At 44.8% G+C, this 18,781-nt stretch overlaps 1 protein-coding gene across 1 annotated transcript in view; it reads left to right on the top strand.

Moving 5' to 3' along the window:
• The window catches only part of LOC124546553 (protein flightless-1), a 204,465-nt gene that overhangs the window by 79,479 nt on the left and 106,205 nt on the right, over positions 1-18,781 (top strand). Inside the window, exon 10 of the mRNA XM_047125044.1 lies at positions 16,425-16,671. Within this exon, the coding sequence (XP_046981000.1) occupies positions 16,425-16,671 (247 nt within the window). The remainder of the gene's footprint in view (positions 1-16,424; positions 16,672-18,781) is intronic.

Genomic DNA, 18,781 nt, shown 5'->3' with positions numbered 1-18,781 from the left:
CCATACATGCCTCTCCGATCAGTGAGACATTGCCATCCGTCACGTGATGAAAGAGGTAGTGCATCCTTAGTGCCACACAGACTCTTTTTCTCACCTTTGATAGAGTGATGCTTCCATCCGAGATCAAAGCACTCTGTGAAGTTATCACAGTCTGACCGTACATTCCGAAGCCGATGCGCTGCTACCGGTATTATCGTTTCAACCACACTCAAATGTCTCGTTGACACCTGGTCAGACGTGTAACCTCTGCTCGGGATGCACACGAGGGCAATTGCCTGCCCTCTTGTTCCCTTCTCTGCAATGGCGACCGTGCCGCTGCCTCCTGCGATTGTTCCGTGTATCTAGATGAGTGGACTGTTTAGGAGATCCTGGTAAAGGAAAAAGTCACTCGCAAGTTATTGGCTAGTCGCAAACTCTGCGCGTTCTACCATCTGGCTCTTACAGTACTGTTATTGCTGCATCTCGCTCGGTGGAGGACGTGCAACTTCATATTCGGCACTGCGGTTGTGAAATCACCCAGTGTCGTGCTAGCATCGCTGTCTCCTTGTCCGACTGTGCATCGAGCCACCGAATGTTCACCTCCCAGGGTGAAGTCACCAGCTACACAAGTGACACGCGGGAAAGAACAGGAGGAATACTCCCACGAAGACTTCCTACATCCTTCCAGCCAACAAACATCTAAGTGTTCCTCTGCCAACTGGAAAGGCTCCGAGAAGTCCGACAAAGGCAAACGGTCTTCTCTCTCACCGACTCGGAGATTCTCTTCGACGCTATTGCCGGGTGATACCCTCGCCTAGCCGACCTCCGTGTCACCGGTGCACACTGCCAATTGCTTTTCTGCCCTGGACTGTGCATATCAACAGAGGGAGAATGCCAACACCTCTGTAGAGATTAAATTTAATTTTAAAAATCGACAGCCTCAGTTGCACAGATTACCTAGATTTACCTAGGTCTCAGTTGGGATAACCCAGCCTTCTTCAGAATAAAAGTCACTACCGTTTGTCCGTAGTGGACATCGTCAAACTAAAAGTACAAAGCCATAAATTATACCCAGACTGTAAAAACTTATCTGAATCTGCCTCGGCCCCACTTCACGACCGCGTTGCGGCAGCCACGAGTGCTGTACAGTTCCACTACATTGGGTGCAGCCTGTATATTAGTGTTTTCAGTACCCCATTCCTCTGTGAAGGGTGGTGGCAGTGGTCTGCTTGCAAATACAGGTGAATGTGTGTTTTCTTCCAGTACACACGATGGCCCGGGGTACCGTATGCTCCTCTTAATCGTGACGTCCAGGAATAGTAGTCTTCCTTGTTCTTTGGTCTACATAGTATGTGACGCCAGGGCCTCGTCCTCAGTGTTTCGTATACAAATTTGCAGCGACTGCCAATTGTGAATCTTTCCGTGTGTTCACAGTATTCCCCATTAAGTAGAAAATGGATGGTGGTAAGGACATGCCTGAAAAGGTCAGTGATCTTCCCATTGAATTTCTGACCAAAGAGCTCTAGAGATGATTGTAGAGGCATTTTGGTGAGCAGCAAACCGATGTCAGAGCTCACCATGATATCTGAGTCCTTCAGCCTAATGTTGTTGAGGCATTTCACAAAATACACAGAATTGCAGATGGGATGTGGGCATTTATCCACATCAGGACTTAGTATTTCTGACAAGTATTTTGCCACCAAATATGTTGGAGTCGTGATGTTTTTGACAGTGGGGTGTATCGGCACTCGCATCTTTGTGGACCTTGGGGAGTCCATAAAGTCGTGGTGGTACAGACCTTTGTGCTAACAATTTCTTGATGACCACCTCTGATAACTCTGAGTCCTGAGTCCTTTACAAGTGCCCTGTCTTGTTCTCCACCTTCTTGGTGGGATCAGCATTTATTGTCCTTTAGGTGTCATCATCTATCAGACCCAGCATCTTCTCAGTGTAGCCCTTGTGGGAGAGAACAAAAGTAGTGTTGCATTTGTCAGCAGGTAAGATAACAATCTCAGATCGCTCTCTTGTGTCCTGAATATCCACTCTCTCTCTGCTGGTAATGTTTGACTTTTTAGTCGTAGTTCTTGTCAGAATGCAAGTTTCGTGATATACTTCTTCAGCTGTTTCTGGTGGTGGTTGCACTGCAGCTTGTTCAACTGTGATGATGATGTCCATGACTGGTGTGAACCTATGGGTGGGAGAAAAGTTAAATCTCCTCTTCAGAACTGAAACTGTATCACCTCTCAGCTGCATGTTGTCAGATAGATAACAGCTGATTTTGGGGGGGGGGGGGGGGGGGGGGGGGGAATTTACATCAGCGACATACACCCAGCAGCTCAGTTCATCAACACACCTCACACCCAACAATGACATGTCTGACCATTGAAATATTGTGCCCGTTGGACACTATCAACTGGTAGTACACCCGTGGACTGTTTGTCAGTAGAAAATGGAGAATTACATTTATAGAATTTTTTAGTTATGGTGAAAATAAAGTTGAGAAGATCATTAAAACATGTTACTAGTTTTATTATTATCATTATTTTTGCTATCTGTATGTTACCAATAATAATTTTCTTGAAAGAAGACATGAAGTTACTGAATGTCGTCATTAGCCCTTCGTCCATTGATGAGTGTTCTGACCTCATTTCTGAAGTAATTTTATCTAAACTAAATGTCTTCACCACTGTGGTTCTGCTTTAGATTTTGCCTTGTGAGATCATCTCTTCAAAATGATTCCCCACTTTTCTCAAAATGTGCCCAAACAACTGGAAGTATCTTTGGCTGACATGGGAAGATAAAAATCTTGTGATGCTTAGTTTCTTTATAATGGAAGCATTGGTTCTTTGTGCTGTCCTTGGTACACGTAACATCTGCAGCCAAAAACACATCTTGAAGGCATCAATTCAACTCTTGTCCTTAGCTTTCATGGTCCAGGTCTCACAGTTGTACAAGAACAAAGGGAACACTAGTGATTCCGCCAAGCACGTTTTGTTGTTTTTGATATTGCCTGTTTCTGCCACATCGTAATGAGCTTAACCATTTCTACTCACCCATGGCTGATTTCTCATTTTATTTCCTTATCATACTTCCACCGTTATGTGTTTGAGTTTGGGTCTTATTCTTTCTCCAAACTCTTTGAGATAATTTTATCTGTAATATGAACCTGTCTTATTCTTATCTTCTTGAACAATTTCAGTTTCATCCACATTTTCGTGGATAGCATTGTGTGGTCACTGCCATAGACTGCACCAGGATAGATCTCCCAATCTGGGACTGAAGTATGCTAATGTTTCCTCACCAAAATGAAATCATCTGATTTCTAATGCTATCACCAGGAGAAATCCATGTTTAGTGATGTGAATATTACAGAAAATAAATTGTTACTGCACTAACCACTCTCCACATTCATTCCTCATGCCCAAACTGTAAAACCCAACCACCCCCCTGCGGGTCCGGGGATTAGAATAGGCCCGCGGTATTCCTGCCTGTCGTAAGAGGCGACTAAAAGGAGTCCATCCCCCTCACGGGGGTAGTTCGCGCCTGCGTCCGGAGACGGACGGTTCCACGACCTATCATCGTGGTCCTTTTGGTTTTTTCACTTCTCGTTTCTTCCTTCCTTTTGTTGGTTCCTTACTTTGCTCTTCTCCACCTCACTGTCTTCCTTACTCTTTCCCTTGCCTTCTCCTTGCCTTCTCATTGCCTTTTTCTCCTTGCCTTCTCATTGCCTTTTTCTCCTTGCCTTCTCATTGCCTTCTTCTCCTTGCCTTCTTATTGCCTTCTTCCCCTTGCTTTCTCATTGCCTTCTTCTCCTTGCCTTCTCTGGTCTCCGCCTCGGCGTTTGAGACAGTCTGTCCTCTTTCTCCCTCTCTCTCTTCTTTTTCCTCTTCTTCCTTCCTCCCTGTGCGTGTCTGAAGGCCGACCCACGCGTTCGCACGCGTAGCCGGTGACGGGGTAACGCGTAAGTCCCCGCCCTGGGTAGACATGTAAGGCACGCGCGTACCCCCTGGTAAAGGCCAGGCCCGGGGAGGGGTGATTGCCTGAGCTGATACCTTCTGACCATGCCGATTGGTCCCTCCGTCTGTTTCTCGGGAGGTGTGACCTGAGGTGTAAACATTCACCTAAGGCGGGAGTGCCCTCTGAGAGGGTCCCCACAAGGAAGGAATGCGCCATCGGAGACGCTGGCAATCATGGGGGATTCCTCCGCAATGGATTCTACTCCATCTCTTTCGACTTCGACCCAAAAACGGAAACGTGACCAGCCAACAGTGACAAAAGTACTACCGCCTGCCCCACAGTTCCTCGTAGTTTCTCGAACTGAGGACGGAAAGGATTTTTCCTCTGTCAACCCTTTCGTTATTCAGAAGGGCGTAGATGCCATAGCCGGATCTGTCAAATCCTGTACCAGGTTGCGTAACGGCACCTTATTACTGGAAACTGAGAATGCCTTTCAGGCACAAAAACTGCTTCGGGCCACCCTCCTGTACACGTTCCCTGTCCGGGTGGAGGCCCACCGAACTTTGAATTCGTCTCGTGGTGTGGTCTATACTGACTCCCTCGACGGATTGACTGACGAGGAGCTTCAATCATTCCTCGCTGAGCAGGGCGTGACGGCTGTCCATAGGGTCATGAAAAAGGTCAACAATGACCTTGTACCGACCCGGACAATTTTCTTGACCTTCGATAGTGTTAAGCTGCCATCGCGCATCAAGGCGGGCTACGAGGTTATTTCTGTTCGCCCCTATATCCCGACACCTACGCGCTGCTACCAGTGTCAGCGTTTCAATCACACTCGACAGTCTTGTTCCAATGCGGCTAAATGTGTCACCTGTGGCAGGGATGCCCATGAGGGTGACTGTCCACCTCCGTCTCCTCGTTGTGTGAACTGTCAGGGTGACCATGCAGCATCCTCCCGTGACTGTCCTGTCTATAAGGAAGAACGCTGTATCCAGGAAATTCGGGTCAAAGAGAAAGTGTCCACCTCGGCTGCTCGCAAGCTATTGGCTAGTAGGAAGCCCACGCTGCTCCCAGCGGGGAAATACAGTACTGTCCTCGCCTCTCCTCGGACTACCCGGGAGGTAGCAACCCAGACATGCGATCTGACCTTCAGCACCACGGTCGTCCGTTCGGCCAGTGCTAAGATCGCGCGGTCGACGTCTCCTCTTCCTCCCATCACCCCACAGACACGAGCACCTTCTTCAGCTTCTGCTAAAACGAAGACACCGAAGTCAGATGCACGGGCCTTCAAGAAGGAACCATCCCGTGCAGACTTCCTCCGTACCTCGACCTCACAGCCTTCGACCGGTACTTCCACTACACGTCCTTCCAAAAAGGCGCATAGGAAGCACAGTTCTCCTTCCCCGCCACGGCGCATTTCTTCTCTTGCGCCACCCAGCGGCTGCCGCCCCAGGCCGTCATCCGTTTCGCCTGGCCGCACCGCTGGTCGCCGTACATCTGGCCGTTCACTGGCGGAGGAAGCTCCCCCTCCCGGCCATCCTCCCGAGATGGCCGATGACCCTATAGACCCAATGGACGATGACTGTCCGCCTACTGATAGCGGCGGCAGTGCTCGCTCGAAGCCAGGCCCTAAGCGGCCTTCGAGGTGACCACTTCTCTCATCTTTCTTTTCTTACGATGGCACTTATTCACTGGAATATTCGCAGCATTCGCTCCAACCGAGAGGACTTGAAGTTGCTGCTCCGCTTGCACCGTCCGCTTGTCGTAGCCCTCCAGGAAACGAAGCTACGCCCATGCGATCAAATTGCCTTGGCACACTACACCTCTGTGCGTTTTGACCTACCCCCTGTGGTAGGTATCCCAGCTCATGGAGGGGTTATGTTGCTGGTCCGGGATGATATTTACTACGATCCCATCACGTTGCACACCGGCCTGCAGGCAGTTGCCATCCGCATTACTCTCCCCACTTTTACGTTTTCCTTTTGTACCGTTTACACTCCATCGTCATCTGCCGTTACCAGGGCAGACGTGATGCAACTTATTGCTCAGCTACCTGCACCATTTTTGTTAACTGGAGACTTCAATGCCCACCATCCCCTTTGGGGCTCTCCAGCATCCTGCCCGAGGGGCTCCTTGTTAGCAGACCTTTTCAACCAGCTCGATCTTGTCTGCCTCAATACTGGCGCCCCTACTTTTCTTTCGGACACATCTCACACCTATTCCCATTTAGACCTCTCTATATGTACTCCCCAACTTGCACGCCGGTTTGAGTGGTATGCACTTTCTGATACATATTCGAGCGACCATTTCCCGTGTGTTATCCATCTCCTGCAGCATACTCCCTCTCCGTGCTCCTCTCGTTGGACCATCTCCAAGGCAGACTGGGAGCTCTTCTCTTCCAGGGCTACCTTTCAGGATCAAACCTTCACAAGCTGCGATCGTCAGGTCGCACACCTCACGGAAGTCATTCTCGCTGCTGCTGAATATTCCATCCCTCACCCTACTTCTTCTCCACGTCGCGTACCGGTCCCCTGGTGGACCGCAGCATGTAGAGATGCTTTACGTGCTCGTCGACGTGCTTTACGCACCTTTAAGCGCCACCCTACAGTGGCGAATTGTATTAATTATAAACGATTACGTGCTCAGTGTCGTCGTATTATTAAAGAAAGCAAGAAAGCCAGCTGGGCTGCTTTCACAAGCACCTTCAACAGTTCTACCCCTTCTTCTGTTGTCTGGGGTAGCCTGCGCCGGCTATCTGGCACTAAGGTCCACTCCCCAGTTTCTGGCTTGAAGGTCGCGAATGAAGTCCTTGTGGCCCCTGAGGCTGTCTCCAATGCCTTCGGCCGCTTTTTCGCCGAGGTTTCGAGCTCCGCTCATTACCACCCTGCCTTCCTCCCCCGCAAACAGGCAGAGGAGGCTAGGCCACCTGACTTCCGCTCCTCGAATTGTGAAAGTTATAATGCCCCATTCACCATGCGGGAACTCGAAAACGCACTTGGCCGATCACGGTCCTCCGCTCCAGGGCCTGATTCTATTCATATTCAGATGCTGAAGAACCTTTCTCCTGCGGGTAAAGGTTTTCTTCTTCGTACATACAATCGCATCTGGATTGAGGGACATGTTCCCGCATGCTGGCGCGAGTCTATTGTTGTCCCGATTCCTAAGCCGGGGAAGGACAAGCACTTGCCTTCCAGTTATCGACCTATCTCACTTACCAGCTGTGTCTGTAAAGTGATGGAGCGAATGGTTAACTCTCGATTGGTTTGGCTGCTCGAGTCTCGACGCCTACTTACCAATGTACAATGTGGATTTCGAAGGCGCCGCTCTGCTGTTGACCATCTGGTTACCTTGTCGACCTTCATTATGAATAACTTCTTGCGGAAGCGCCCGACCGCGGCTGTGTTCTTTGATTTGGAGAAGGCTTACGACACCTGTTGGAGGGCGGGCATTCTCCGCACCATGCATACATGGGGCTTTCGCGGTCGCCTCCCTCTTTTTATTCATTCCTTTTTAATGGATCGACAGTTTCGGGTACGTGTGGGTTCTGTCCTGTCCGACACCTTTCGCCAGGAGAATGGGGTGCCACAGGGTTCAGTTTTGAGCGTCGCTCTCTTCGCCATCGCGATCAATCCAATAATGGATTGCCTCCCAGCTGATGTATCAGGCTCCCTTTTCGTGGACGATTTTACCATCTATTGCAGCGCGCAGTGTGCACGTGTCCTGGAGCGCTGTCTTCAGCGTTCTCTTGACCGTCTTTACTCCTGGAGTGTCGCCAATGGCTTCCGTTTTTCTGCCGAGAAGACGGTCTGTATTAACTTCTGGCGCTACAAAGAGTTTCTCCCACCGTCCTTACGACTCGGTCCCGTTGCTCTCCCACACGTGGAGACAATCAAATTTTTAGGCCTTACCTTTGACAGGAAACTTAGCTGGTCTCCACATGTGTCATATTTGGCCGCCCGTTGTACCCGTTCTTTAAATGTCCTCCGTGTTCTCAGTGGTATGTCGTGGGGAGCGGATCGAACCGTCCTACTTCGTCTATATCGGTCGATCGTCCGCTCCAAGCTGGATTATGGGAGCTTCGTATACTCCTCTGCACGGCCATCCATCTTACGCCGCCTCAACTCCATACAACATCGGGGTTTACGACTTGCGATCGGAGCATTTTATACCAGTCCCGTAGAGAGTCTTCATGCTGACGCTGGCGAATTGCCACTCACCTACCGGCGCGATATACTGCTTTGTCGGTATGCCTGTCGGCTACTGTCAATGCCCGACCATCCGTCTTATCGTTCCTTTTTTGACGACTCTCTTGACCTTCAATACGGGTTGTATGTCTCTGCCTTGCTACCCCCCGGAGTTCGCTTTCGTCGCCTCCTTCAACACCTTCATTTTTCACTCCCTGCAACCTTTCGAGTGGGCGAGAGCCGCACGCCACCTTGGCTCCAGGCTCAGGTCCGCGTTCACCTCGACCTCAGCTCGCTCCCAAAAGAGGTCACCCCCGGTTCGGTCTACCACTCCCGTTTTTTGGAACTTCGTTCGAAGTTCAACAACATGACTTTCATTTATACAGATGGCTCTAAGACCAATGACAGGGTCGGGTGTTCCTTTATTGTCGGGGCACAAAGTTTCCAATACCGGCTCCATGGCCATTGTTCGGTCTTCACAGCTGAGCTCTTTGCCCTCTACCAGGCTGTTCTTTACATCTGCCGCCACCGACATTCTGCTTATGTCATCTGCTCAGATTCCCTGAGCGCCATCCAGAGCCTCAGTGATCCGTACCCGGTTCACCCTTTCGTACACCGGATCCAACGCTCTCTTCAGCAGCTGGTGGACGTCGGTACGCCGGTTAGCTTTATGTGGGTTCCTGGCCATGTCGGTATCCCTGGGAACGAAGCTGCAGATGCCGCGGCCAAGGCTGCGGTCCTCCAGCCTCGGACAGCTTCTTGTTGTGTCCCTTCGTCCGATTTTAGCAGGGTCATTTGTCGGCGCGTTGTGTCGCTGTGGCATGCCGATTGGGCTGCACTTACCGACAACAAGCTTCGGGCCTTAAAACCTCTTCCCGTGGCTTGGACGTCCTCCTCACGCCCTTCTCGGCGGGAGGAGGTCGTTTTAGCAAGGTTAAGAATTGGACACTGCCGGTTCAGCCATCGCCATCTGCTGACGGCTGCGCCGGCGCCGTTCTGCCCATGTGGGCACTTGCTGACGGTTAGACACATTTTAATGTCCTGTCCTGATCTTAACACACTGCGCCTCGATCTTAACCTGCCTAATACTTTCGATGCCATTTTAGCGGATGACCCACGAGCAGCTGCTCGTGTTCTTTGTTTTATCAATTTGACACGCCTCGCTAAGGACATTTGATGATGTTTTTTAATCCTATGCCTGTCAGTCTGTCTTTTATTGTGTTTTCCCTTTTAGTTGTTGTTGTCAACTTGTGCCTCGCGGTGCATTCTTAGAGTAGTCAGGGCGCTAATGACCATTGAAGTTGTGCGCCCGAAAACCACAAAAAAAAAAAAAAAAAAAAAAAAAAAAAAAAAAAAAAAAAAAAAACCCCAACCACAAGACCCATGTGTCCATCATTTGTAGTCTCACCTGTGGATGGTTTAGACTGATCTCTGCATTCCGAAGATTCTCTCAGCGTTGTCCCCATCAGAGACTGAACTGAGTAACTTACTCTGGAATCTGATTAAAGACTGAGTAGTCATAAGATTGTCTTGAAAAATATCAGTGATGTGTTCCCGTTCCCTTCCTTTATTTAAATATGGCCACTCCTAATGTGGAGTCAAAAGCCTTTTATAGATGCACTTCTTCAGTACAGACTACAGGTTTGTCTCTTCTATCACTGGCACCATACCTTCCCAGTCACAGATACGACTGATGTCTTCACAGTGACCCAGGCAAGGGACCCTCAGACAGGATGCTACCATCCAGTGCCAGATGTACCTCAGTTTATTTAACGAGGTTTAAACTCCTCCCACTAATCTTTCCTCATTATTTACAAGATGACACCTCAGGTTTGTGACCAATAACAGCAGATCTATGAATAGGAGTGCACAAATTCATAATTACAGTACAAGACACAGAAGAGACTTTAATACGGTCAGCAGGATGCTGACATTGCAGCAAATAGCTCATATATCAGGGGAGTGATATGTAATTATTAACTGCCAAATGAACTCATACCATTGTTTTGGACTAATGTTAAAATGAGCTCAAACAATTGCTTGTGTTAAAATGAACATATGTCATGGAATTAGAATGAATTTGCCCTGGAAACGTGATGATAAACATCCTCAAATGATAAATATCATGTACTGTTGTAGTACAGAACTTGAAGTGTATGACTTTGGCATGCAAATACCATACATATCACAGCATGTCGTTTGCACATAACAATGCGTGTCAGGAGCAGAAAATTAAATTTGCAGTAGAATATAAAACTTTTCTGTGAATGGTAGACTTGACAGGGATGCTTATCTACATGGAAATTATTTTTACTTCACAAATTTTCTTCTTCGTATTCTTGTGCACTTTTACAGATTAGGCCTGTCAGCCCGTTCTGTCCTCAGTTTCATTTTTTAACTGGTCATCCTGTGTGCCTCTTTCCTTTGTGTTTGTATTGTAAGGTAATCTGTCAAATCCCTGTTTCTTCCATTCATTCTACATTTTCCTCCCAGTTTTGTTTGTGTTCTTCTATTTTGTCATTTGCTGTAAAAATAATCAGTTCTTGTCTAACGTTTTCATTAGGAATCATGTCCACCCTATAGTAGACTTTGACTGCTGATAAACATTCCATTTCATCCACCTAAACATGGCTGGAATCTTTTCTCTCCATAACCCAGGATTCAGTGCCTTACAATAGAACATGTGTAGCTTTTATCCCAGAATTTAATTTTTGTGTCTCTTCATATATTTTTTAATGTTCTGCTTATAGTGGCGCACAAACTTTATATCTCTGGAATTTAATATCTGCATCCTTATCTTCTGCTTCTACATCTGCATCTATTCTATGTGAACCATCATGAAGTGCATGGCAGAGAATACATCCAGTTGTACCAGTTATTAGAGTTTCTTCATGTACCATTCATACACGGAGTGCAGGAGTGTACATATTGTAATTGTTCTAATCTTGTCCTTACAATCCCTGTGTGAGTCCTATATAGGGAGTTACAGTATATTCCTAGAGGCATCCTTTGAAGCCAGTTCTTGAAACTTTGTTCGAAAACTTTCTCGGCATAGTTTACGCCTGTCTTCAGGAATCTGCAAGTTCAGTTTCATCAGAATTTCCGTGACACTCCCATATGTCAAAGAAAGCTATTACCATTGATGCTACACTTCTCTGTATATGTTTAGTATCCCCTGTTAGTCCTGTTTGATGTGTGTTCTACACACTTGAGCAATACTCTAGAATGGGTCACACAAGTGATTCGTAAGCAATTTCCTTTGTAGACTCATTGCGTTTTCCCAGTATTCTACTGATAAGCCAAAGCGTACTACGTGCTTTACCCATGACTAACCTTATGTGGTCATTCCATTTTATATCCAGGAATTTGTATGAGTTGGCCTACATTAACTGTGTCTCATTGACATTATAATCATAGGAACTATGTTTTTCTTTTTGCATTTTGTGAAGTGCACAATTTTACATTTTTGAACATTTAAGACAAGTTACCCACCTTTGGATCACTTTGAAATCTTATCAATATCTGACAAAATATTTATGTAGCTTCTTTCAGACAGTACTTCGTTATAGATAACTGCATCATCTGCAAAAAATCTGAGGTTATTATCAATATTGTCTGTAAGGTCATTAATATACAATATGTACTTCAATGGTCCCATCCAACACACTTCCCTGAGCCATACCTGAAGTTACTTTTACATCTGATGATTATACACTATCCATTCACACATGCTGTGTCCTCGCTATCAAAAGCTCCTCAATCCAGTCATAAATTTCACTAGAGATCCCATATGATTGTACTTTTGACAGAAAAAGCACTGGTGTGATACTGAGTCAAATGCTGTTTGGAAATACTGCATCTATGTAGGCATGACAACCAACATGCTGTCTGTCCACATGAACGGCCACCAACAAACTGTGGCCAAAAAACAAGTGGACCACCCTGTTGCTGAATGCACTGCCAAACATGATATCCTTCATCTCAATGACTGCTTCACAGCCTGTGCCATATGGATCCTTCCCAGCAACACCAGCTTTTCTGAATTGTGCAGGTGGGAACTTTCCCTGCAATGCATCCTACATTCCCTTAACCCTCCTGGCCTCAACCTTTGTTAGTCACTGTCCTCACCCATCCAGCCCCTTGCCTGTTCCCATTCCAGCACTACACAGCCGTCATTTCACCACCACATCCAATCTTTTAATTTCTTTTTATTTCTCTCCTTACCACTACTACACCCTAACCCCCCCCCCCCCCTCCCCCGCACCTTCTCTTCTGCCCTCTGTCTGAACTGCAACACGTGACTGTCCGCCATTCCCACCATACTATCCCTCCCCCTCCCCCTCCCCCCTCCCCGTCACAGTCTCCTCCTTCCCCCCATCCAGTCGCCACTCCCATCATACACTGGTGTTGCTGCTCACAGTGTAGTTTCAGCTCTCTGAGACTGCAGACATGTGTGCAAGTTGCGTTTGCATGAATGTGTGTGTGTGTGTGTGTGTGTGTGTGTGTGTGTGTGTGTGTCTACTGCTGACAAAGGCCTTAATGGCCGAAAGCTATAATTGTGTGAATCTTTATGTTGTGCCTACCGCGAGTCAGCATCTCCACTGTACGGTGAGTTGCAATGTTCCTTCTCTGGTATTGTTACATTCCATACTGGATTTTCCACTGTTTGAAAAGCTGAAATTCCGTACTCTATTTTCAAATGTCCCTTGACATGGGAAACCTAGGAGAATTCCGCCACTGAAGCTCCAGGGCCCAGTGGAATCCCTATTAGATTCTATACTGAATTAGGGGCAGAGTTAGCCCCTACTTATAACTATAATCTTTCATAAATCCCTTGAACAAAAAATAGTGTCCAGTAGCTTGAAGAAAGCATATCACACCCATTTACAAGAATGGTAGTAGAAGTGATTCATGAAACTACTGCCCAACATCCTTGACATCAGTTTGTTGTAGAATATTAGAACATAATCTAAGCTCAAACATAGTGAGATATCTCAAACAGAGTGACCTTCTCTGTGCCAGCCAGTATGAATTCCAGAAATATCAATCACATGAAACCCATCTCTCATGTTTCTTCCATTACATAAAGAAAGCTTTGGATCAAAGCAGTCGGATAGATGCAGTATTTCTTCATTTACAAAAAGAATTTGACTTGGTACCACATCTACACTTACTGTTAAAAGTACGAATATATGGGGTATCAAGTGATATTTGTGACTGGATTGAAGAGTTTTTGGTAGGAAAGACACAGAAGTTATGTTGGATGGAGGGTCATCATCAGATGTGAAGTAACTTCAGTTGTGTCCCAGAGAAGTGTGTTTGGTCCCTAGGTGTTCATGCAGTATATTGATGACATTGCAGACAATAGGAATCTCTCACTTTTTGCAGATGATGCAGTTACCTGTAATAAATAACTGTCTGAAAGAAGCTGCACAAATATTCAGTAAGATTTCAAAGTGGTGCAAAGAAGGGCAACTTGGTTTAAATGTTCAGAAATGTAAAATTATGCACTTCACAAAACAAAAAAAAGTATCCTATGACTGTAATATGAATGGTTCACAGTTGGAATCGGTCAACTCATACAAGTACCTGGTTGTAACACTTTATCCTATGAAATGGGACGATCACATAGGCTCAGTTGTGGGTAAGGCAGGTGGTAGATTTTAGTTTATAGGTAGAACACTGGGGAAGTGCAACCAGTCTACAAAGGAGATTGCTTACAAATCACTCATGCAGCTCATTCTATAATATTCCTAAATTGTGTAAAACGTGTACCAAATGGGTCTAACTGGGGATACTGAACATATACAGAGAAGGGTATCATGAACGATCACAGGTTTGTTTGACCTGTAGGAGAGTGTTACAGTGATGCTGAAGAATCTGAATTGGCAGACTCTTGAAGATAGGTGGAAACTATCCCAAGAAAGTCTACTAACAAAGTTTCGAGAACTGCCTTGAAATGATGACTCTATGAATATACTACACTCCCCTACACATTGCTCACATAGAGATCATAAAGACAAGATTAGAATAATTACAGCATGCACAGAGCCATTCAAACAATCACTCTTCCTATGTCCCATACTTGAATGGAGTGGGAAGAAACCCTAATAATAGGTACAATGGGGTGTACTCTCTACCATGCACTTCTCAGTGGTTAGCAAGGTACAGATGTAGATTTAGATGTAGATTGTTACTTTCTAGGGATCCCAACCAGATAATCTGGGTGTGATGGAATTTTGTTAGCCATCTGGCAGTGTGTTGTAGAAAATAAGCTTCGTTGTTTGTTCAGTACATAATTAAACAGTGGAAACTTCAGGTAGGAAAAGATAGATTGCTACTTACCGTAAAGATAACAGGCTAAGTTGCACACAGGCACAATTAAAAGATGCTTACATGTAAGCTTTTGGCCACAGCCTTCGTCGGAAAATGGGAAACACACACCATTCATCCACACAAGCAAGCACACCTCGTGCACGTATAACCTCCAACTCTCGCAGCCTGGGCCACAACCCATCTGCTGGAGTTGGCAGTCACGTGTGTGTGAGGTGTGCTTGCTTGTGTTAATGAATGGCGTGTGTTTCACTTTTTCCATTGAAGGCTGTGGCCAAAAGCTTATGTGTAAGTGTCTTTTAATTGTGCCTGTGTGCAACTTAGTGTGCTATCTTTATGGTAAGTAGCACTGTGTCTTTTCCTACATTGTCAATATATAGTTAGTTACACTAAGGTTTGTGAACAAGACCATCTATTCTGGTCCTACCCTCGAAAACTAAAGGATACTTGGCTATACTTCTGTGCATTACATAACTGTTACTTATATTTAGAGTCAGCTGTCACACATTGTGATGTAATTTACTCTGTGGACTTCACTTATTATTTTTTTTATTCCAGTCATTATTCATGTATTAGCACTGTGATTCTGAAACTGTTTTTAATGTACAAAAACATAGAAAGCAATAAAATTAACTTATTGTTTTTTCTTTCACAGCACAGTTGTGGTAGTAAAATTTTTGGTCTTTGTTAGCTTTAACTCTAACAGATGACTCTAAGGTGACTTTAGTAGTTCTGAAACTTTGTCAGTTTTAGCAAACAGGTACAGATTTCTGCTCATCCTGCTTGCCAGATTATTTATGTACTGTATCTAGGAAATAATAGGGATCCTGTCAGTCGGCCTGGGGCACTCCTGATGAGACCCTTGTCTCTGATAAACACTCACCAACAAGGACAACAGACTGGATTCAGTTATTTAAGAAGTCTTCGAGCCAGTCACATATCCGTGTGCTCGTACCTTTGTTAACAGTCTGTGATGGGCTACCATGTCAGATGCATTTCAGAAATGTAGGAATATGGAATCTGGCTGCTGCCCTTATCCGTAGTTCGCAGTATAACACATGAGAAGAGGGAAAGCTGAGTTTCACACAAACAGTGCTATCTAAATCCGTGCTGTAGATGGACAGAAGCTTCTCAGTCTCTAAGAAATTTATTGTATTCAAACCAGTATATGTTCTAGGATTCTGCAGCAAACTGATGTTAAGGATATTGGTCTGTAATTTTGTGGTCCATTCTTTCACCCTCCTTATATAAAGGAATCACTTGCACTTTTTTTGCACTGGGTGAGAGATTCACAATAAATGCAAGCTAAGTAAGGATCCAATGCTGTGGAGTACTCTTTGTAAAACCGAATTGAGATTCCATCAAGACCTGGTGACCTACCTGTTTTCAATTCTTTCAGTTATTCCTGTATGCCAGGTATGTTTATTACTAAGTCATCCACATGGGACCCTGTGTGATGGTCAAGTGACGTTATATTTGTATAATTCTCCTGCATGAATGATTTCTTAGACATGACAAGACTTGTTAGTGAGTGACTGGATGGAAGCCGTAGACCAACACAACAGTTTTACATAGGATCAGACTCCCAAAAAATTTTGGGTTTTGCTGTCATGATCATGAGACAATTGAGTACATACAAGAGATAAATGAATTGTTGAGTGAGTTTGCGCATTGTTTCAATAGTGATGATTTTGATGTTGAGATGCCAAGCCTGAAATTATCTGTAGTTTTCGTTTGAGAGAAATTCACCCAGCTGCAATTTGTGAAGAGACTCAAATCCTTATCTTTAGAAAATACTTGATGCTCTTTCTGATACCAATGGTGCATGTACACTTGACAGTAGACATATTGTTTATCTTACTTACTTTCTTGTGAGCTTAGGTTTAATTTATGATTTAACTACTAGTAAATAAAATTTATGGATGTAAACTCTCAGATTTTCATGATGGTTGTTTTTTTTTTTTCTTCCAGACCTAAGCGCTGGGATGAAAGTCTTGAGAAACCACCTTTGGATTATTCTGAAATCTTTGATGAAGATGCTGGACAGATACCTGGCGTAACAATTTGGGAAATAGAAAATTTTCTTCCCAATCAAATTGAAGAAGCTGTGCATGGGAAGTTTTATGAAGGAGATTGTTACATTGTTCTTAAAACAATAATTGATGAGACTGGTTCTTTATCCTGGCAGATATATTTTTGGATTGGAGAAAAAGCAACAGTGAGTTTTTAGAGCTCTTACTGCTTTGGTAGATGTTCTAACAACATTCTTAAATATAAAAATGTGAAGTAGATGCAGACTTGTGACTGTCTGTATAACAACTTGTTCTCCACTGCAGTAGTTTACATAAATATCAGAAGCCATTTGCTTCAGTCAGTTCACCCTGACCAAAACTTCAATTTGGAAAAAAAAAAGAATCGTACATCATCATGAATCACACCAATTGATTTAAAATTTAAGAGTCCATTAGTTCCAATAACAAAATTTCGTTTTGACCTTTAGGTTTCATAACATCTTGCTGGCATCAGTGAGTAGTTCTGTCAGGTGCTAGTAGTCTGCTGTAGTGTACCTCACTATTTGACAGTGCTGGACATTGGTCATAGTGAAATATTAAACAACCAGAAAGACATCTCCCAGGTTAAAAATTAAATCAATGTTGTATGGCTAACTGTTCATACAATAGCTACGAAAACCTCAATAATGTGCTCGGTAAATGTTTTGGCAGAGAGTATTGTCTGTACACATCTGTAACTCTGAAGCCCTGCCCCATACTGGCTTCTATCAGAACACGACAGGAAAGACAAGGTGATAGGCAGTTACCCATACTATTGCAAGGAATCGTAAAAATGAGTGATGACATAATAGCTATATAACGACCTTCAGGAAGTGAAATGTATGGTATTGTTGATAAGGCACCTGTAAAAGTATGGGGGAACATTACCTTACCTATTGGAACTAATGATTTCTTCATTGGGCAGGAGAAATGGATATGTTGAGTAAGTTTACAAGGAAGGCAGGTCACTCATCCTAGGGTTTGCCCTTTTAACTTTCTCTAATATCCCTCTCTCCTACTTGATGAAGGAACTGTTACTCCTGAAAGCTGTGTTCCTTTCATATATGTCTTATCAGCAGCACTGTACTTTTTGCAACATGAAGGTTAGGTTTTTTGAATGAATTTTCCTGTGACACGCTTACATATAGAATGATCATTAACAAGTCATCCAGTCTTTGTAAAATAATTGTGAATTTAAAAAAATCCTTCCCCACGAGTCACACACACATCATAGTGTGCTGAATTCAACTCCTAGTGCATACAGCTTTTCATAAGAACTGACTAAAGTCCTGCCAGCATAATTGCATGTAACATCTGAAATAGCCAGTAAAAGCAACCACATTGCTTACACTGTATTTTATCCTTTGATCTGTTGTACATTTATGCATAATGATATGTATGTGTCCCCTAGAATAATATAAGGAAAGGGTAGATTGCAACTCACTCTAAAGATGAAATGTGGAGTTGCACACAGGAACAATGAAAAGACAAGTTACACATTTAGCTTTTGGCCAAAGCTTTCTTCAGAAAAGGAAAATGGCAGTTCGGATGGTAAATCATTTCTTGTGGACAACTCCTTCACTTTTGTAGATGAATTTTTATTTAAAAATTGGTAGCTTAGGAAAAACTAATATTTATGAGTAATATGACTGAAAAATAATGTGTTAATGTTAAAGCTGTCTTGTTCCACACTATTTTAATCAAAAAGTCATTCAGATCATACAAGCAACATGTTGCTGACTCAATAACTACACTCCTGGAAATTGAAATAAGAACACCGTGAATTCATTGTCCCAGGAAGGGGAAACTTTATTGACACATTCCTGGGGTCAGATACATCACATGATCACACTGACAGAACCACAGACACATAGACACGGGCAACAGAGCATGCACAATGTCGGCACTAGTACAGTGTATATCCACCTTTCGCAGCAATGCAGGCTGCTATTATCCCATGGAGACGATCGTAGAGATGCTGGATGTAGTCCTGTGGAACGGCTTGCCATGCCATTTCCACCTGGCGCCTCAGTTGGAGCAGCGTTCGTGCTGGACGTGCAGACCGCGTGAGACGACGCTTCATCCAGTCCCAAACATGCTCAATGGGGGACAGATCCGGAGATCTTGCTGGCCAGGGTAGTTGACTTACACCTTCTAGAGCACGTTGGGTGGCACGGGATACATGCGGACGTGCATTGTCCTGTTGGAACAGCAAGTTCCCTTGCCGGTCTAGGAATGGTAGAACGATGGGTTCGATGACGGTTTGGATGTACCGTG

Source organism: Schistocerca americana, chromosome 1 (genome assembly GCF_021461395.2).
Source record: "Schistocerca americana isolate TAMUIC-IGC-003095 chromosome 1, iqSchAmer2.1, whole genome shotgun sequence".
NCBI lineage: Eukaryota > Metazoa > Arthropoda > Insecta > Orthoptera > Acrididae > Schistocerca > Schistocerca americana.
This window is presented reverse-complemented; position numbering and strand designations above follow the sequence as displayed.